Below are 21,675 nucleotides of genomic sequence, written 5' to 3'. Positions count from 1 at the left end.
ATAAGGACTCAGTTATATTTAAACATATGTTGCACATTTTTGTGAACAAAGCCTTGGCGTGGTGGTCAGGGTGAGCGTTGGGAGCCAGGTGGTAGTGACAGTGCACCATGATTTTAAAGCCTGTCTTTGCTCTTACTAGCTGTGTGACTTGGGCAAGTGATGTCTCTGAGTAACGGTTTCCTTCACCAACTGTAAAATGTTACTAATGGAACTCGTCCCAGGGCTGCTGGGACAATAATGGCATGATGCGCGCAAAATGCTTGTACAGTTTCCAGGACCCAGAGGTTTTTCACCGATAGTAAATGACCATGGAAAGCTTGGTCTGCCTTTCTGATTCGTAGCAGAAATCTCTAGAAGTCGAATGAGTTTCTGGGTTCAAGGATATGTAAAGCCTCAAAGTTGATAACAGTTTGCCAAAATTGAGAGGAAGAGTTCACCAAGATCTCAGGTCCCCAGCACCACAGCCGTTCTCGTTTGTCTCTATATTCTTCCAGGCCCTGTTTTTGCAGAATAATTTTTAAGCATTATAATTATAATGCTTGCACCAGTTTGTTTACTGTTATATCATCGACCTTTTCCTGGGTGGCTAAAGCTGTCATTGATATTTGCCATACTTTGCTATTTCTTTATTGTTGAATATCTGAGCAGTTTAATTTTTCCTTCCTTCCTCCTTCCTTCCTTCCTTCCCTCCTTCCTTCTTTCCTTCCTTCTTTCCTTCCTTCCTTCCTTCCTTCAGTCTTTCCTTCCTTCTTTCCTTCCCTCCTTCCTTCTTTCCTTCCTTCTTTCCTTCCTTCCTTCCTTCCTTCCTGCCTGCCTGCCTGCCTGCCTGCCTTCTGTAGTTATTGAATGCCTACTCTCTGCCAGGCACTGAACCAGGCATTAGGATATGGGTTCACCAAGAAGAGTACACTCCTTACTCCTGGCACTTGGATTCTGGCCAGCAAGACAGACCACTATAAGTAAACAAACAAGTAAGACTCACTATCAGCAGTGGTGAGTGCTGTGAAAGAAAACAAGAGACCTGCTGGTGAAACCTACTTTTTAAAGCTTTGTTTTGGAAGTAGTCTTAGTCCCTAATTCTGACCTGCTCTTGCTCCTCAGCAGCCAAAACCAAAGCTTCTCTTTGGGGAGTCCAATAAGGGATTGGATTTTCTACTAACACATTTTAGAATTTCTTGAGAAGTCAGAGCTCACCATGGCAGTCAAGTGGGCCTTGTTTCCTGTTCATTCTTCCTCTGTGGCTTGTGTTTCAACTGGTCTAGTCTGCTCTCTGCCTCCCTGGAGAGGCTTATAATTATCTCCACCTTAAATCTAGTTGCACTGAGACTTTTCCTCCACCCCCTTTCAACACAGGAGCCCTGCTAGCCCTGGGAGCCTTTGAGCCAGTCAGCAGAGGTGCCTGCTTCTGGTGGACAAAGCCTCAATGAGTGAGGCTTGGCGGGCAGAGCGCAAGTTGGATGCTTACCCCTGTGGTGCCTTGTGGTTCACCTGCATGACTACAAATGGCAGCCCTGCCCATGGCCTCTGAAATGACCACCTCCCCTACCTTCTGCCTACCTGATTCTTACTCCATCTTGAAGACTCGGTTTCTATTCTATCTCTTATGTGAAGTCTTATCTAGCTTTCTGGTTCATAGTAAATCCTTGAACTACTGAATAATGTTTAACTCTCTACTTTCTTTGACACTTAATTGCATACTACCTTATGATTCCTCGTGTCACTCTCTTATAGCATTATTTCATCTGAAAAGGTCTGATTTAGATTGAGAGGTCAGAGGTATCTCTACAGATGTGTTATTTGTCAGGCATGGGAAAGGGTACATGCCAAGTCCCCGAGGCAGAGATTTTTTTAGATGTAAGGCCAAAATGAATATCTCTACATGAAATGGCCTTTGCAGATTTGCCAGATGAAGTGGAGATCAACCTACTATGTTATGGATTCATACTACTTTCCGAGGGCATCTTTGTTCTAATATGCCTTGGAAATGGGGATATGGAGATTAATCAAACTGGACATATTCCTTTCCAGGCTGTGATGATTTCTACAGAGACACACCATGGTGGGAGGTCATGATGCATGTCAGTAGAAGGATAGTGAGAATAACTATTTCAGCCTGTGGGGACTGAGAGAAGCTTGTCCAAGACGGAGACATCTGAGTGGGGTCTGACACAGGAGTTTCCTAGGCAGAGACTCAAAGGAAGAGGAAGTCCAGACAGAGGGTTTAAAGGAGTGGAGGCAGGGAGAGAAGGGTGATTTCAGAGAGTGGTCATCAGGAAGGGGCTCCTAGGAAAATTAACATGCTTGGACTTGATTTGTAGATAGTGGGAAACCAGGGGAGGTTTTTAAGCAGGAGAGCAGCAGGTCAGGCTGTAGTGCGGAGAACAAAGTGGGGTGTGGTGGAGACTGGAGTCAGGGAGACCCATGAGAAGTCCGGACAATTGCCCAGGCTAAAGGCCTGAATTGGGACAACGATTATAAGAATGGATAGGAGAGGGAAGATATGAAAGACTCTCCAATGTAAAACCTGTGAGATTTGGACTATTGAGATGATGAGTTAAGACTTTGCAACTGCCAGTCATGGAAGACTGAATGCAGGCAGTGCCCCTTGCTAAGACGGGAGATGCTAGGAGGAGCAGGTTGATGGAGAGAGATTGGGGGTGTGTGTGAGCGCTTCTCTCTGGTACCATGGACAGCTCCAAGGATCTCTAGAGGCCTCGGAAGAGACTATGTAGGCCAGTGGTTTTTGACGCTGGCTGCCTTAAAAATCAGTGGAGGAACCAATTTAACATGCAGACTTCCCGGCCCACCCAGATGTTCGTCCTTAAAGTCTCTGGAGCTCCTGGGGTTCTGAAGCCTGCATTCTTACTAAGGACCCCAGGCAACTCAGGTACAGGTGGTCAGCTGACTATACTTAAACACGGAAATAAAGCCCAGGTGGGCTCCAGAGCAAGTGATAAGAACTCCCTCTGTTGCTGGTTTGGGTCACTTAAGTTTAGGACTTGTGCACTTAAGGCAATTTATTTATGCAGTGAAACCCTGGGCCAAAACAAAGAAATAAGAGACCTGGAAATACAAGTGAGGGATTGGGGCCACCTTACTCGATACCTTTAGTGTTTTTTTCACCCCACAGTGCAGAGTGTGGCACAGTTCACCTGTGTGAAGTTACAGTCATCCTCTTCAGCCGGGGGGTCTGTAATACCTCCCCAACCTCATCCCCCGCCCCCAAACCCAAATGTGGCTCCTTCAGGTGAGAAGAGGAGCCCTTCCCTTGGATTGGCTTTAAAAACATGAGAACCCCAAAGAATTGATAGCAGGGATCTGGAAAGGTATTTGTGAGCCTCTATTTATAGACGCATCCTTCGCAATAGCCAGCAGGTGGAAACAAGCCAACTGTCCTTTGACGGAGACCGTGTGCTGGTTGGATACCGTGTGCTGGTTGGATACCATGGACATTATGCAACCCTGAAAAGGAGGGAAATTCTGAGACATGCCACCGCCTGGACGCGCTGCGAAGGCATTGCGCTGAGTGAAACCAGCTAGCCCCAGAGGGGCAAATACTGTCTGGCTCCACTTACAGGAGGCACCTAGAGGGGTCAAGGTCAGAGACAGGAGGAGCGGCGGTTGCCAGGGGCTGGGGGAGGGAGAGTCAGGAGTTCGTGTGTAATGGGTGTAGCGTTTCAATCTGAGAAGATGAAGAAGTTCTGGAAATGGGGGCCTGGCGATGGTTGCTGCACAGCAACGTGAACGCACTTAATGCCATTGAACTAACTGTGCACCTGTAAAAGTGGTTCAGGCGGTAACCTCTTCGTTGTTCATTTTAGCACAAAAACGGACGTCATAAGAAAAGTCGTGGTCCCTGTCGTCGGCCTGAGAGGGGATCGGCGGGGCTTCTCCGAGGCTTCCCCATCGCGTAGGGCGCTCTCCGGGGACCCGGGCAGGTGTCTGCCATTCAGGGTGGGACTCGCCCAGGCGCAGCAGGTGTCGCGTCGAACGGACAGCTGCTCCCCGAGGGCCTGCGCTCGTCCCGTCCCCCCGCAGGCCCGGGTGCTTCCGGACGGTGCAGGGTTCCCTAGAGCGGGTGAGGCCGCGACCCCGCCTTCAGACCGGCAGTTACCCCAGCGAGCGGGCCCCTCGGGTCTTCTTTGTCTCTGCGCCCCAGCCCCCAGGCACAGGAGCCCCCCAGTGCCCCCCACTTCTAGCCTCCCCCTCGTCTCCGACCTCTGCAAGTCCGCCGGCCCAGGCGGCTTCCTGCCCCTTTCCAACATGGCCGCCGTCGCCTCCGTGACAGGCCTGGTCACGTGGGGCCGCCGCCGATGAGGTCGCCGGGGCTCGGGCGCTGATTGGCCCTTCCCGGGCCCCGTCCTCAGGCGGCGACCGCCCGTGGCAAACGGAGCCTGAGCGATCATGGCAACGGGCTCGGGCGGGGAGCGCGTGGCAGCGGCGGCAGTTTGGTCGCAGACCGGGACGGCGGGGTGGCGGCGACGGAGACGGCGGCGGTAGTGGCGCTCGCACCGGCCCCGAGCGCCATGCAGCGGGGCGGCTCCGAGAGGGAGCTGGCGGCGGGGTGGGAGGCGGAGGCGGAGGCGGTGGCCGCGGCGGCGGAGGAGCAGGTCCGCGTGGATGCGGGCGCGTCCGGGGGGCCGGAGCGCAGGGCGAGGAAGGAGCCGGTCCCGGCGCAGCCCCGCGCGGCCGAGGAGGGGGACGCCCGCGGACTCCCGCGGCCGCCGCCCGCGCTGCCCGTGCTGCCCGTGTTCAGGCCGAAGCCGGCGCCCGCGCGGGGTCTCTGGCCGCAGGGGAAGCCCAGGAGCAAGGGCCGGAGTTGCCAGCGGAGCTCGGGCCGCAGGTCGGACGAGCGCCACTCTCTGCGGCCCGTCACCGTGGACAGCTCCAAGGCCAGGACCTCGCTGGACGCCCTGAAGATCAGCCTTCGGCAGCTCCAGTGGAAGGAGGTGAGGCCCGGCGCCGCCGCGGGGGCGCAGGGGGGTGGACAGGACGACCTCAGGCCTAGCCCCCGCGTCGCGTGCTCCGGAAGGCTTTCGGCCGCTGCAGGTGACGCGGCCACGGCTGCCCCTGGCCGCCCTCCCGCGCGGGGCTCCCCCGCCCGCCCTCAGCACCCGCCTCTCCCCACTGTAGCTATTTCTGTGTCCGTCTGCTCCACGTGCGAGTCCCGGAGGCCTGGGACCCCTGCTCCTCTGCTTCTTCGTTTAAGTTATATGTGTTTAGCACCGACTGTGCAGTGTAACAGTTTGTAGCTTGGAGGCAGACCGACCTCGGGTCTCCCCTGCCCCTTAGCCATGTGACCTTGAGCAAGTTGCTTCGCCTCCTAAGCCTGTTTCCTCCTCTGTAGAGTGAGGCTAAGGACACCTGTCTCCTAGTGTGAAAGTACTAGAAGACTCGCTGCTTTCTGGGGCACCGCACAAGTGTTCAATGAATACTACACTCCCTGTCTTCCTCCATCACCATCACCCACAGTGTAGGCACTGCATTTATATTCCAGGATTTGGCATATAGCAGGTGTCAGTAAGCGGTGGATGAAAGGGGAACGAAGGAGGGGGTTATTTGTTTCCGAACCCATTTTAGACCTGCTGGGGACTGGGATGAAGCACCAACGACATCCAGGCGTGTCTGTTGCAGTTGACTTAGTGGATTAAGCCTTCTGACATTATCTGAAGCTCCTATGGCTGTTTAACTTGCTTTCAGTTGTGTGAGGATTGGGGACTTAGACCCAGAGGGTCTGCTGGTGGGATGGGATCTGCTGCAGGCAACATGAGGACTCGGGTACTTCGTCCTGGGCCTTGGCTGTGGTGGACATCCAGGAACAGTTCTATGAAGTTGGGACATGCAGAGATGGCCATGAAAAGAACTGATGAGGTCAGAGGGTTGATGTCCTAGCAGAAAGGAGTTGTGTGATTTGGAGCCAAGTCGAGAATTAGGCAGGGCAGACTTCCAGGTGGGTGGGGATTAGCCGCTGGGGAAGTCTGACTCCAGGTGTCACGGTCCTCAGCCTTGGGGCCTGGGATTCAGAGCAGGAAGTTCAAGCCTAGGACACCTGGAAAAAGTGAGGGAGGACTCCGGTTCTGGACAGGGTCCCAGGTCCGGGCCAGAGATATGAGGACCAGAACAAGGTAACATTAGAGAATTCATGAGTGCCGTAGTCCTGATGAGAGAGATCCAGGGACTGAAACCAGGCCACAGAGTCAGGCAAGGCTGATTGGCCCAAGCAGGGCCTGTGCTTAGCCTAGCCCTGTGGGAGAGAGAGACATGAAGCTGGCTAAGATCGAGAGAGGTGGAGCCAGATGGACTCAAATCAGCAGGCATACATGCCTGCCCAGGTTCATCCACTCATACCGTAAGGGTTCACGGTGGATGCTGGGCCCTGCGGATCCAAGATGATTAAGATGCAAGGTACCCTTGTCCTCCAGGACCTCATAGTTCAGTAAGAGATAAACCACAAGTGCGGAAGCCACTGCAGTAATCGCAGGCCTTTGCTGGTACTTCCTGAAACGCGCTTTCCCCAGGTAGATAGATGTATGTCTGACTCTGTCACTTAACATCTCTGATCAGATGCCACTTCCTCAGACAGGCCTCCCTGTTGATCCCTCTGTTGACCTATGCGCGTCTTTATTTTTTTTGCTCATACCACTGAACTCTGCCTGATCCTGCATTATGTATTGTTTGTTTATTGTCTGCTTCCTTCATTAGAATGTAAGCTCTATGAGGGCAGGGGCTTTGTTTTGTTTACGTCTGTACCTTCAGGTGCTTGGCACATGGAAGGTGCTCAATAAATCTTTGTTGAATGAATGAATACATCATGTGATGCGTGTTTCTCTTTCTTTATGTAAAGTTGTATGTGTTGTGGGAGGTGGAGGAAGCTCAGCTCGGGAGGGCTTCCTGGAGGAGAGATGCCCGAGACGAGTTCTGAGTGCTGAACAGGAGTAGGCATTACTTAGGGGCCGTTGACTTGGGGTCCCTGGCAGAGGGAGTAATTTGGGCGAAGCAGAGGTGCATTCAGGGTTCAGTATGGCTGAATCATTGAGCAGGTGACAGAATGGGGAGAGATGAGGCTGGAAAAATGGCAGGGATCAGATCAGTGCCACGCTGTGGGATTTGATCTTTTTTCAGGCTGTTGGAGCCACTGCAGAATTTTAAGTTTCTTCCATTTATTGGCTGTGCTGCTTGGCAAGTGTGTGCAACTTTTCAGACCTCATTTTGCCTGCCAGTCAAATGGGGGTGGGTTGAGCAATTTCAGTGATTCCCAGTCTCTCTACCGCTGCTGCCACATAACAGTTATGTTATTCTACATGAGACCCTTGCACTGGTGAGCCCGATGAGGTGGGTAGTTTCCAGGGCCCCCTCTACTCCAGCACTGCCTTTTTCTCCTGCTCAGAAAGCATATTGGTGTAAGTAGAGATGCTCATTCTAGTATATTTTATACCTTAAATCACTCACAACAGTAAGGCTTTACAACTAGATGTGTGATTATTTACTTAATGCCACTCTCTCCTATTAGTCAGTGAGGTCCTGAGGACGGGGGTGGCATCTGACTTGTGTCTCTAGTGCCCAGCACATTGAAAGTGGTCAATAAATACTCACTAATGATTGGATGAAATACTTGTAACAGAGCCCACATCTCATCTTAACACCCTAGACTGTGGCGTTTGAAAAGTGCCAAACTAGGTAAGTTAAAGTTCCTTCTAGCATTGAACTATGATTATGGAATTCTTAGTACCTGCTACAAAGTTGACTTCATGACAGGTAAACTATACCTAAACCAGGTCCTAACACGCGCATGACCTCTCCAGGCCTCACGTCCCCATCTGTTACAGGGGCGATGCTGGACAAGATCATCTCTGACGCTCAGCACTGATATTCTGGGAGCAGGGACATCTACTGGGGTCTGCGGTGCAAGGAACTGAGCCAGTGTCCCTTGCATGTCACATTGTGTTACTGCCACAAAATTTGCAAGTACCCAACTGGCAGGCTTTGGCAGGGGTGGGTAGGTTGCCCAGGCAAGAAATAAGGTTGTGAATGCCAACCAGGGTGAAAGTTCTGTCTCCTTTTTGATGCGCATGGCGAGGGGCTATAGGACTCTGTCCACATAGCAGGGCAGCACCCAGCCAGCATGTGAAGTCGGACATTTGCTCGAACACAGGGCCCAATCTCGCTCCCTCCTTTACTTTTCTTTATTCCATGGACATTTAACAATGCCTAAATGGACCCCTCCATAGCTCTTACCCTGTGCTGGACAGTCTTCTAAGGATTTTACATACACGCAGTGATTTGATTCCCCCAACCACCCAGTACAGTGAGTGCCTGTTTGTCTGCATTCTACAGAGGAGGACATGGCAGTACACAGAGGTTAACCTGTCCAAGGTCACACAGCTGGTCAGTGGCAGAGCCAGCATTTGACACGGGCATTTCATCGAAAACCAGCTGTCAGTCCTGTCTCTTCCCCTGCTCCCTGCGGGCTCTCTGCCTGCAGACCTGGCTCGGGGGTTGCAGGTGTCCGGCAGCTCCCAGTGTCAAGGGATAGACATGCCCACAGACTATTTATTACAGTTTAGTCTGGGAGTCGGATGGGTCAGGGGCGTTCCATACAGAGTAGGAACAAAGGCAGGAAGTATAGAGTAGGTTTTATATGCAGGATGGGGTGATAGCAGCTTAGGCAGCATGTGGGAGGGTGGAGAGAGGGGGAGAAGGAGCCAGATCACACAGAGCATTGAAGGCCGTGCTAAGACGCTTTCACGTCTTCTGGATACGATCACAGGTTCTCGCTTTATATGGCCCAAGCTTCCCTTTCCGCTCTCTGTCGGTCCGAAGTGAACCACGCCAACTGCTAATTTCCTGTTCAGTCATACCCACTCTGGTCCGGTCTATTTCAACTGTCCACAGTCTGAAAATTTGTTTCCAAGGAAAAAAACCAAATGGTAGCTCGGTAAACTGGCAACGAGATGAAAGTTTATTCTAGATGAGGAAAATCATGTTTACAGGGCCACCACTGAAGTTACAACATGAAAGGGAGGCATGGGTCCCGGCTCAGTAAATGTTTACAGAATCGTGTGGTCCACGTCCCATCACGCGAGCCTCTCCTCATCTCCTGTATATTCTTTTGCAGATCAGCACCCTCATTAAAGAAAACCTTAGGGAAAAGACACTTTGGAGAATAGATGCCACTATTGTTGTGAGCTGCCCTCCCTGGAGATGCAGGCCGCGTATCCATGCACAGCAGCGCCATGGACACCGGCTAACGGGGAGGAGGCATTTGAGAGAGGGACCTTTGTCGGTCACAGTTTGCGTAAGCTCATGTCCCGGGATCTAGTACAGTGTGGGCTGTGTTTCAGAGACTCCAAACCATGAGAACAATGATCATGTTTCTCTGCTGCGGACGGACTGACCTCTCTCCTCGCGCGTCACACCAAAGGGCGCCTTGCCTTCCCAGCGGCCGCAACTGCCCTTTTGTATGAACGTTTGTTTCCCGGGCTGTGTGTGAGCCGTGGTCCAGCGCTTTTTATAAAGGCCTCGTAAGTCCTTAGCAGGCGTTTCCGACGGGGTCTCCTCTTCTGCTGTCTGCTTCTGTGTCATCTGAGTGATGCCTTCTCATCCTTAAAGGAGCTGGGCGGCTGAGACAGCGGGTTCCCTGGGCCGTCCTCCTTGGGCGTTGCGCTGCTTCTCCAGGAATCCCTTCAGTCCCCCTTCCTCACCCGCGCAGAGGCCACGTTTCATAGTTGCTCTTTATGCTCCCGGGGACCTTTTATTTCTCTAGGTGTCAGAACTGTGGTTTATTGGAATTTTAAAAAGCAATGGCGGAAAACTTTCTGGACACCTTAGATTATTTACAAATACCTTTTGTTCGGTTTGCCCAAGGAATATGTGCGTATAAAAATACAGTTACCACGTGTATAAAATAAAATCCAAAACATCCCCGCTCCCCATGTTCCATTCCCCTCTCTTCTTCCCCTCGAATTCTCCTTAGAGGCAACACCAGGATTGCAGTTTGGTATGTTACTTTCCAGATTTTTTTTTTTCTTAGTCCTGTATGTATCAGGATAAAGAAATTGGGCTGTAGTAACATGCAGCCACAAAATTACCAGAGGCTTAACGACAAAAGTTTGTTGCTTGCTCACACTTGGGGGATCAGTGTGGGTTGGTGGGGGGCAGAATTCTGATTTAGCTGTTTGCTTCTTCTTTTTCGGCAGTGAGCTCACCTGCCTCGGACCTTTCCTCTCTGATAACTCTTTGAGGCTTGCGTTCCCAGGGGGGTTTTCGTCTTGGGCGGATGCCTCTGCCGGCTCTGCGAACCTTTTGTAGAAGGCTTACAACCAAGGTTTTGGTCTTAGGCTTTTAGATTATAGGCATCGTTGAATTCTGATTCCAGACTTGCCTCAGTAAAGTGTCATGATTAAGCATCTGAGGGGATCCTCTTTCCCTTCTATTTTCCCTTTCCTGACCTAATGCCAAGACAAAGGTTTGTTGTTGTTAGTTTTTGAGTTCACCCACTGAGGATATGGCCTTCCTGAGGCTCTGACTTGATACAGGAGTTTCTAATCTGATGACCATGAGCAGAGAGAGGCTGGACCATTGCCTATGTCCAGGGAGAAAGATAATTACACTTGCTTTAAAAAAGAGACTCTGGCTATCCTGCAAGACTGGCTACCCTCCAGAGAGGAGGCAGGGGCGTTAGGGAGCTGCTGTAGGTCTCAGGGAGGGTGGTGTTCACGTGGGGCAGGGTGGTGCTGGGTGGGGAAGGCTGTTGATCGAGATGGTCTGTCTCTTTCCCTAGACGGCGAGGTGCTCAGTAGCGGGGGCTTGTCTTATTCATCTTTGAGTCTCTCAGTGCCTGGCGCAGAGAAGGCATTAAATTGAGCCGTGTAACCAGTAACGGTTCTAGAGCTGATTTTCTGGACTGCCTTCCAAATGACCATTTTCTTCAAAGGGAAGTGACGTGAAGGGATTCCAGGCAGCGAGCTCATTGAGTCTCTGGCATCGCAGAGTTCAGGCCAGAAACAGAGAGGCAGCTGTTCGTAAGCCTGAGGTGTGGGCTGGTTTACTTGCCACGACAACATAGCTTTCTTCAGCCCGCGCATTTGTGTCTTTCTTCAGGAACTTTAGGCTCTATTTGACACTACCTACACAAAACGTTATCATCCTACTGGGTTTTTACGACATTTTCTCAGAAATGACTGAACTTTATGACTCTCTAGGCAGCTTTCAGTGATGTTCCTCTAGTGGTATGTTGTCACTGTGAACACTACTTACTGCTAAGACATTTCTTCTCGGGAGAAGTGCTGTGTCTAGGGAACGAAGTAGGAGGCAAATGGTCCCTCCTGGGTGGGAGCTGCATAAGCTTCAGCTAGTCACTGAGGATGTTGTTTGAGCAGTTTATGCAATCCTCTTCCATTAGAATGGGCAGAAGTAGTTCTAGAAAGTATGGTGACTAAAGCGTGCCTATGTGGTTTCAAGTTCTGAGGCCTTGAAAGGTCTTCACTATTCATTTAACAAATATAACAAATATATGTTGCATGTCTACTGTATCCGAAGCCCTGTGATAAAGATCCAGTCAGACACCATCCCAGCCCTTGAACCAGGGCCACTACTGGCCCATACTGTCTTTTTGTCCCCACTCCTTAAGGAGAAAATATTAAATTAGTCAATGTGTTATTTATACCTCAAAAAAATTGTTACAGCGAATGGATTAATGATAAATAAATATTAGTTATTAAGTAATATTTACAAGCTATAATGAAGCTCTTATTGATGTAAAATTTGGAAGTCAGAAATATTTTGACATCCTAAACATCAGATGATTGAACTCCAATATGAAACTTCACATTTAGCTAGTGTACTAATATCAGTGAGGGACTTTTTAAAAAAAAAGTTAGATATAAAAGCAGATCTTATTTGGAAATATAGTCTATTTTAGGTGTTACTAGTATTACTAGACCAACAAAGTCTTTTGATAATCCATTTTGTCAAAGGGAGGACAATATATATTGTCTTGTTAAAATAAGACACTTGTCTACCACATGCCAGAAAATTCTCATCATAAATATAAAATTGCCCCAAATCATCTGATTCAGAATATTTCTGAATTCCCAGCTTAAATCAACAACTACTTTAATTTGTTGGTAGAGTAAAAAATACAATGATAAAATATGAAATGTGTTCAAAATATTAAAGATGTCTTCTGTGAACAGCATCATGGCACCCTTAGGCATGACCTAAAAAGCCACACGTGGTGGCTTGGAAAGCCCCAGCCCAGGGGAGCAGACAGAGCTGTGGTCCCAACATGAGATGCTAAGAGGTCTCCTAGCGGTGTGTCTAAGTGTGGTGGGAGACAGGGGCTGGCAAGACGCAGTCAACCGGGGCATTTTGGCCACGGCCCGTGTGTGTGAGGATTGAACAAGCAACATAGTCTTTTTGACATATTTGGCTATTAAGTCGCCTCCAGACCTTCCTTCTGGGTTCCTGCCGCTCTCTGGGTAGGGAGATAGCTGAGCTCCAGAGAGAGGAGGTGTTCGTATCCTTAGAGAGACCACGTCGATGTCCCCTTCTTCTGTCTACACCTTCTTCCGTCTTCAGGCCCCTGCCCTCATAGCCCGAGTCAGCTTCATCATTGAGGTGCACTTGGTTTTCTTCCTTTCCCACCAGGTTAGACATTCAGCTAGTGCAAGGGCCACATCTGTCTTGTTTATTATTATTATTATTGAATCCTCACACTCCAGTGCACAATACCTGGCATACTCTATAATAATAAGCTTTTGCTGGATATTGGCTGACATGATTTAAAAAAAAAAAAGATTTTATTTATTTATTTTTAGAGAAGGGGGAAGGAGGGAGAAAGAGAGGGAGAGAAACATCAGTGTGTGGTTGCCTCTCACACGCCCCCACCTGGGGACCTGGCCCGCAACCCAGGCATGTGCCCTGACTGGGAATTGAACCAGCGACCCTTTGGTTTGCAGGCCGGTGCTCAATCCACTGAGCGACAGCAGCCAGGGCTGACATGATTTTTTTCTTCACTCTGCAAACATTTCCTGAACCTGTATTTTGCGCCATGGACTCCCTGGGCACTGGGCAAGCAAAGGAATGACCCCAGAGTAAGCCAGGGAGCTCACTGTCTCGTTATTGTGCACCATGGGAAGAAGAGCCACGCTAAGGGGGGTGGGGGATGGCTGCCTCACTCCAGGGCTCAGGGGGGGCCTCCTGCGGCAGGGGCCTCTGAGCTGCGTCTGCCTGGAAGAGAGGGGTGAGCAGGTTTCAGGGGGTAGAGGCAGGACAAGTGTCAGACAGGGTGCAGCACACATGGGAACGTGGTGGCCAGCTAGAGCGCGGGGAGTTGGGGGCGCTGCAAACATCTATTCCGGCCGGATTGCTGAATTGGAGGAGTGGGGAATGATGAATGAGTGGACACAAGAGGCAGGATGAATCAAGTCTGAAAGGTCTGGGGAGCCACCTGTTTTAAACAGGTGTGAGAGAGAGAGAGAGAAAATCACATTGGTACGTTGGAAAGGCCCCTCTGGCTGTGGTGTGGAAGGCGTATCGGGCTGGGTGGTGAACTGGAAGGAGCGAAATCCTTCTTGACGGCAAGGACAGTGGCTTCCTGGTCAATTTCTAGCATCTGGCAAGTGAGCCTCCGGCAAGCCTGTGATGCACGTAGTGTTTACATCACCAGCCCCTCCTGACAGATGAGTAACCAGGGCCGGACTGACCAGAGGACTCAAACCCAGGTCTTTGCCGATGCCAAGTCTCCGTGCCCCGACTGCAGGGCAGGGTTGGGGGCGGTGCCGGAGAGGGCATTGGCTCCTGGTGTCTCTTTTCCCCAGGGATCCATGTCCTACTTTCTGATGAGGGAGGGGTCTCAGGCTTCCAGACACAGAGGGTCACCTAGTGTGCCCCTCCAGACCACGGTGCCCCCTTCCCTGAGCCTCCTTCCGGGCAGAGCGATGGGGGCGCAGCGGATGCCTGAAAGCTGTCCTCACCAAAACAGTGGGGAGAGATTTGTGAGGCACTGGTGTTCTCATTGCCTGGGCCTCACGCTGCTATTTAATAAAGGCCTTGTTGCTCGATGGGCCATTAAGTAACCAATGATATATTTCAACCTTGTTGAGGAGGAGGACTCAGAGTTAAATCAAATGTAGATGCTACGGAAGCCAAAGAATTAAGAGGCCATTCACATGGCCCGGCCCTCCTCCAAGGGGAAAGGGAAGGGGACAAACCTGCACCCAGGGTCGCAGCGGAGCCCTGGTGAGAAGCGCTCGCACTGGATTTCGTACTTAGTGCTTGTGGAGGTGCTGCCGCACACCCCGCAGGCGAGGAAGCCGCGTGCCCGACACTGGCCAGAGAGGCGGGGCTACATCTCGGCCCTGGGTCGCCCTCGCGGTGCCCGCCCCGTCCCCGCTGCCTCGCCTGTGCGCTCTGTTCTCTCCACGACACAAACCATGATGTATTTCTGTGCGCAGGGCGCACGGGGTGGAGGGCAGCAGCCGGTGCCAATTCAGACGGAGCACTCCCTGCGGGCAGGCGCTCACCTGCCTGCCCCCGGGGCCTGGCGGTGCCACACTCGCGGGGCAACGGAGGCTGGCATGTCCTCCGCGCTGGGAGGGACGCTGGCCTGTCTGCCCCCCTCCCTTTCCTTTCCCTTTGGTGTGCCCTTCCCTCTCCCCTGCTTCTCTGCCCCCCCCCTCAGACCCTTGTCTGGCCCTCCTTGGTGGTAGTAATTCCCATGTTGATGGGAATTAGTTGTGATTCCTCCTCACTGTCACATTTAAGGAGACCTTGGAAGGGACAAGGTGCCTCTGCTGGGGTGACAGGCTGTGGGGTGGTGAGCTTACAGTCACAGCCCTTGTTCACATCCCAGCTAAGCATTGAAGGCCCTTAGGACCGCCCCTGCTACCCAGTTAGCGTCAGCGCCATCCCCCCCCCTCCTGCCCAGCTATACTCTGTCCTAACAGCTGGCCTAGCTGGGTGCCTCCACCCCCTGCTCACACCCACCTCTCGGCCCAGAATAGCTTTTGTTCCCTTGACTCCCTGCCTGCTGAACTTGGAGCCCCACTTCAATATCCAGTCATTATGGGCTCCACCGTGAAGCCTCGTCCTTCCTGCAGAAGCGGCCGCTGCTCCTTCTGTGTCCCCGTGGCACTCAGTACGGTCTGTGTAGAATTTGCTTTTCATGGGGGACAATGATTTGTGTATGGGCACCAAACCTTGAGCTGTCTGAGGACAGAGATGGGGCTCTGGGGCCCTGTTTCCCTCGTGCCTGGCCTAGAGTAGGTGCTCAGGGAGGGGGCTGTGACCAGCAGAATGGAGAATGTGAGCCCATGCTGGCCTCAGCTGCAGCAGGGGGTTCTCCCCTTCCCTCCCCTCCCCTGGGAGGGTGACCGCCCCCCACTCCCCATCCCCAGCCTCGCCTGTCTTCTGTCCCGACAGCCTTGCTGACCAATAGTGAACCAATGAACACTTGCCCTGCCCCCCTGGCTTTGAAAGGTGTCTGACCTGGCCTACAGAGACAGGGCTCAGAGACTCGGGCAGCGTCCCCTCTGAGCAGGGAGGGACTCTCCTCGTCATCGCTGTATTCCCAACCCTGGCCCGGTGCCTGACTCCTAGTGGGTGCTCAGTGAGTGTGTGGAACACCAAGGGCTTATGCACTTTCTGGGCTCTTGTTTTTATTTTGTTCACTGTGTGTGTTCGTTAGACTAGGCCGAACCATTGTGACAGGGAGACCCAAAGTAATGGCAGTCGATTTCTTGTCCTGGGGAACAGCCTGGGTGGTGGCGGGTCATCCAGGGACTCAGGGTCTTCCCATCTGTGGCTCTTCTGTCCCTTGGGGTCTCTGCATCAACAGCCAGGCAGTGGTAGAGGACAGAGCGAGGAGGGACATGCATGGGAGGTTTCTCTGTGAGTCCTGCATGGGGCACATGTTGCTTCCGCCCACATTCCACCGGGTGGGACTCAGACACACGGTCACACTTACGTGTTGTCAGAGGAAACCAGAGCTAGACAGGAGTGGTAAGAACCAGTTTTCATTCAGGAGCTATTGTAACAGGAAGAAGAGACCTGGGCAGGGAAGTTGGCTCCACTCCCGATTCAGCATAACAAGTGGGGATTGAGAGCCAAGGAGCACTGTGGGCCTCAGAGGATGGAAATTCCTCAGAGCAAACACCAGAGGGAGGGGGTCCCTGCTAAACCAATCCGACAGGATTCTTGCTGAAGGCAGGCCAGGGAGATGCTACAAAGGGGAGGGGATGAAGAGTTTATTCCATATCGAGGGGGATTGGATACTGAGGGTAGGGGGCTCTTGCTCAACCTGAGCAGGATTCTTGCTAAAACTGGACAATGTGGAGGCCAACATGGAAGCCCGAAGGTCAAGACCTGGCAGGGGAGAGGGCTCAGAGGAGCCAGCCTGATGTTGGGACGAGGAGAGGGTCTTTGTCACCGCCAGGGAGACTGGGAAATGTCACTAGTGTTGTGTCCAGGAAGAAGAGCAGAAGGGTTTTGGCGAACAGCCTGCAGCCCACAATCTGTGAAGCATAGAAAAAGGATCTGGAGCTCGTCAAAACCGGGTTCAAATCCAGGCTCTGCGCCCAGCTAGCTGTGTGGATTTCAGTTAAACCAAATCACTTGTCCAAATTTTGTGCCTCGGTTTCTTCAGTTGAGTAATGGGGGGTGGTGACCCGCTCCTTAGAGGGTGATTGAGAGACGGGTCGGGAAAGCCCCGTTGGCACATACTAGGTGCCCAGTACCTTGGACTACTACACTCTCGCCTGTTGTCTGTATTATTACCGTGCATCTCCATTTTACTCGGCTAAAAACTTCATGACGTGCACATGATAAAGTAGCTACGTAATGAAAGTATAAGCACTGAACAATGTCTCTCACTCGTCCCACCTTCCCTTCCCCTCCTCAAAGGCAACCTCGATGAGCAGCTTCTTGGTACATCCCCAGAGATATGTCTACACAAGCGGAGCCGTGCACACACCCCGTTTAATTTACCTAATGCTTCCCTGTGGTCTGTTTTGCTCTGCACCTTTTATTTCACCAAGCACTTCTTTCGTGTGAGCATATAGTGACTTACTGCATCCTTGTCTCATGCTGCATCACGTTCGTAGTAAGAGCGTAACAGACCTTACTTACCTGGTGCCCCCTGACACGCATGGAGCTGTTTACCAGGTGTGGCCACCCCACAAAGCTGCAGTGACCATGCCCTCGCATGTATGTGTCTTAGTGCACTTGCGTGAGAGTGCCCATAGGATAAAAATCTTCAGAGGTTGTAACAAGCATTGGATTCTCTTCAAAGTTAGGGTTTAAAATTTGAAATGCTTTGCTCTGCTAACTGTCGTGGAGAAAAGGGATTGGGAATTAGAGACTTGGCTTGTCAGGAGAAGGCGAAGGAGAAAGTACCTTGTTTCTTTACTTTTGAAGCCATTAATGATACATACCCTTGTTGGCTCTTCCCGTGACACCTTGATTCCAGATTCTGCAGCAGGAATAGTTGGCGGATTTACAAACCAATGCAAATCGGCTTTTAGCTTCGGTGTTTATTTTCCCAAATAAACAAACTTGTCAACCAACCTTCTAAATTCCATATCCAACAAAGAAGTTGGATTGAAACATAAAAGAAACAAAGTCCACTTTTTTTTTTTTTTTTTGACTGGCAGAGAAGCAATATCCAGTGTTAGGTATTTTTCATACATGATCTCATTTGATCCTTGCAAACCTTGAGGTGAAAAATACCACTGCCTGTATTCCAGACAAAGAAAGGGATGGGTTCAGAGGTTAGGTAACTTACTCAAGGTCATGCGGAACCAAGGTTTGAACTCAAATCTCGAGGACTATACCACTCTTGTTCTTAATTAGGGGATTCAGTAGAATCCCCCTAAATGTCGAATAAGTTTTACCCCTTGCACAAACATCTGGTAATTAGCAGTGCCTCTTACAGATTTTGTGGCCTTTCTGAGTTTGATAGAGGAGGCTCTGTCATGACTGCAAGCTAAGACCTGACGTCAGTAATCTAACGATTCTCAGGTGACTAGTCCTGTCTGCACCTTCGGATGGTCTCTGCCCCTCAGTTCTAAGGTGAGATTGCTCTCTGCATGACCCCGAACTCTGGCTTGGTGATTTGTGTCCTTTCCTTGTGTCCTCCTCACACTCCTTATCAAACTTCCCTTCTGGCATGTTCCCTTAGCAGAGGAAAGTCATTTAAAGCGCTTTCTAAACTGCATGGCTTAATTATTACTAAGGACTCACCCACCCCCACCACACCACCTCTCTGCTCCCCCAGTTCTTCAGCCTTTGAGCGGGCCTCACCTTGACTTGCAGCCCGCTCTCTTTTCTGGAACCTGGGTTCCATTCTTCTCGCCCTCAGCGGATCTATTGCCTGTGAACAAAAATTAGCACATTAAAGCTCCCTCCCATTCCCACATTTTCAAGCATCATACCAAGAGAACCACATTATAATTCAGTCCACTGCATCCTGGGAAGGGCCAGTTTTCCCAGAGCATAGCTTAGAATCAGTGCTCTGTGCCCATGAATCTTTTTTTTTTTTTTTTTATTAATTTCATATATCTTATTAGTTGTTGGTTCCATAGGAGCACGGTCCTCCGGTTGGGCCATAAATTCACTCTCGTTTTATTATTTATTAACAAACATTTGTTAAGGGCCTGATAGCGTCAGGCCACCACCTCCCTTATCTCACATTTTTCTCAGAAATCACTCGGCAGTTGGGGAAAGTGAGGCTCAGAGAGGTTCATTAACTTGTCCTTGTTTCATCTCGTGAGCGGTAGGTCTGGGATTTGAACCTGTTTGAGTTCTAAATCTGTACCCTCTCCCAGGTGACAGCCACAGCTTGTCGTTCCGTATCATCTTGCTGCTTCGGTTACTCTGTTCAGCTCCCTAATTAGCGATGACTCCAAATCAGCAGCACGCTGCCGAGCCTTCAGGTGTGGGGAGGGGTTTGTTTTGACAGCAGCCACCTGTTCCACACTGAGAAGACGTTACTTAATCCAGAATGAGAGACAGTAAAAATCCATAGGAAATCTGGAAGGAAGGAGGGGGACATTTTACTTGGCTGGCTGGCTGATTAATCTCTAGAGGATTTTAATTTTTTTCCCCTACTACTTTTCTTCTTAGAAGGCTAAATTACTTCAAGGAGCTCTGCCAATTTCTTTAAAATGTCCAGTGACATTTTTAAGAAAGTAAGCTCCTAGTGTGTTGGGTTTTAGGTGTTTTTAACTCAGCATATCCCAAACTTGTCTGATCACAAGAATCACCTGGGGCATTCTCTCAAACTTGATTTCCCAGTAGTGGTGGGACCTGGGGACTCCTATTTTTTAACAAGCCCCTTTAGGCGATTCTTATGATCAGATGAGCCTGGGAAACATTGAGTATCATCATGGGGAATCGGATCCTCTTTGTGGAACATCCTCTTTAGATTTGAAGCACAGCTGGTCACATTGTGTTGCAGAGGTGAGAACATGAATTCTGCAGTCAGCAAGCACAGGATTCGAACCCCCCACCCGACCACTTACAAACTGCGTTATCTCGGGCACGTAACCGAACGTTTTCATCGCCAGACCTCTGCTGCCACCTCCTCTGCCTGGATGCAGGACAGGGTCTTCCTTCCTCTCACTGCCTCCTCTCACCTCCTTTGTCTCCTTATTCTTTGCTCTCTGGGGGCATTCCCCTATCACCCCAAGCAGGGTCACTCATCATTATTTTTGTAATAATTTTTGGAGTGTCTGTCATTCCCAGCTAGGCTCTAAGCTCCATGAAAGGAGGAACCATGATTCTCATGTTTCTTTTTTACGACTATAATGTTTATTATTTATTATTTCATTACTATGCCTCTTGTGTTCATTATTTCATGCCCAACGCCTAGCATGCAGATGAACTCTGGGCTTTGTTCTCCTCCTCTGTAAACATGGTCGGACACTATCTGTGCCCAGGAATACTGGGAGATTAGATGAAATAGCAGGAGAGCAGCTGGCATCCAGTAGTATATGTAAGTTTTTTCCTTCGTTTGGAGAACCCAGGTATGATGATTGTACTGGACAGAACAGATTATAATGGAGGCTTTAAGGCTGTTGTCTTGACACCTTGTTCTGAAAAGTTCCTAATATTTTTAAAGTTCAGAGCTTTAGTCTTCTCTTTTTCCTCTAAGTCCAAAGACTGTCTTCCATCTGCCTTCTAACTTTGTTCTGGCGACTCACTTTGAGGTCTCCAATATTTTTACCTGATTTCCTGTACCTAGCATTTCTTTAAGTTTTTTTAATTCACTTCGGTGCTGGGAATGAAAATGATATAATTGTAGATTGAACTTAATATTTTAAAAAGGATATGCATGGTAGAATGGGTTTCAGAGGTAGGTGGATGGCGTTTCTTTCCCTGGACTTCTTTAGGACAGAATAAGAACATTGCCTTGTGAAGATGTCTTCTAATGCTTTGACTGTGAAATCCAGGCTGGTATTAGGTGAACCAAGTTCAGAATTGTATCTTGTTTTCCTACCCAGTTAGGGGTAACTTTTGGACGTATGATTGCCATTCATTTTTAAAGTGTAGGAGGAAGACTTGCCCTTCAAAGGCCTTTCCTTCCACACCCTGGGAAATGGAGCTGCCCCAGTGCAGGCTACCGACTGCCCTGCTTTGCCTGGGACTGAGGTGGTGTCCGGGGGTACTGGGCTTTCAGTTTTAAATCCAGGACAGTCCTGGAAAAACTGGGATGAATTGGCTGGCTTTCCTTCTACTCAGTGCACAGAGCAGCTTGCGGAAGGAATGGAGTAACAGTGAAGTAAGCGGTAGCATATTTTTTGTTTTGTTTTGCTTTGCTTTTTCAGGAACACAGGAACCGAGAAGTTAAAACTAGTTTTAAAAATTTATTGGGGAAGTTTTTGAAAATTTACTTTTAAAGCCACTGAACTCAATGTGTCTTAAATAAATGTAACTATATTGGCATCATTTAAAAAATTCAGTGACGGTCATTTAGAAATGAATGGTATTAGATTGTAAAACCCAGTCCTATCTTTTCTGCACCTTAATGGCTATAGCTAGCCAATTTATGTGTCCCATTTCTAGCATTTAATCATTTTCACTGATATGCTGTGAATACGTCATCTTTGAAGTGTTTTTTCTAGTTAAACATCAACAACAGAACTGATATCATCACTGATGAATCTTGAAAATAGGTCAGTTTTGAAAGAAGGGCCTTAACTCACATAAATTGTCTATTATCACTTATCCTATACAGTCAAATTTAAAATTATTTTAATATGTATTTATGCCTCTATTACTCCCCAAAAGTATGTCAAGTGGCTTTAAAACTATATACATTGTGCTTTGGCCAGTGTGGCTCGGGTGGTCGGAGCATCATGCCGTAACTGCGGGTTGTGGGTTTGGTCCCCAGTCGGGGTACCTACGAGGAGGCAGCCAACTGACATTTCTCTCTTACACTGATGTCTCTCTCCTCCTCTCGCTCTCTCACGCTCTCTCTCCCCTCCTCTTTCTCTAAAGCAATGAAAAAATGTCCTCAGCTGAGGATAAAAATAAAATAAAATAAAAACATATACATTGTTACACTTTTTTAAACGTTTAGGTAAAAAAATCAGGAACACAGGAACAATAAAAATAGCATAATAAGATGAAATCAGGGAAAAGTTAGCACCTAGACACGCATGACCTTAAGGTCTT

The 21,675-nt window shown here is 49.8% G+C and overlaps 1 protein-coding gene across 1 annotated transcript in view; it reads left to right on the top strand.

The window, feature by feature from the left end:
- Positions 1–4,357: 4,357 nt before the first annotated feature.
- Positions 4,358–21,675, top strand: part of TTLL11 (tubulin tyrosine ligase like 11) — a 190,345-nt gene continuing 173,027 nt past the window's right edge. Inside the window, exon 1 of the mRNA XM_090274676.1 lies at positions 4,358–4,949. Coding sequence (XP_090130802.1) covers positions 4,527–4,949 — 423 coding nt within the window. The 5' untranslated portion in view covers positions 4,358–4,526. The remainder of the gene's footprint in view (positions 4,950–21,675) is intronic.

Source organism: Furipterus horrens, unplaced genomic scaffold (assembly GCF_987537825.1).
Source record: "Furipterus horrens unplaced genomic scaffold, mFurHor1.1.pri manual_scaffold_4, whole genome shotgun sequence".
Classification (NCBI taxonomy): domain Eukaryota; kingdom Metazoa; phylum Chordata; class Mammalia; order Chiroptera; family Furipteridae; genus Furipterus; species Furipterus horrens.
Note: the sequence above shows the minus strand (reverse complement) of the source record. Positions and strands in the feature narration are given on the sequence as shown.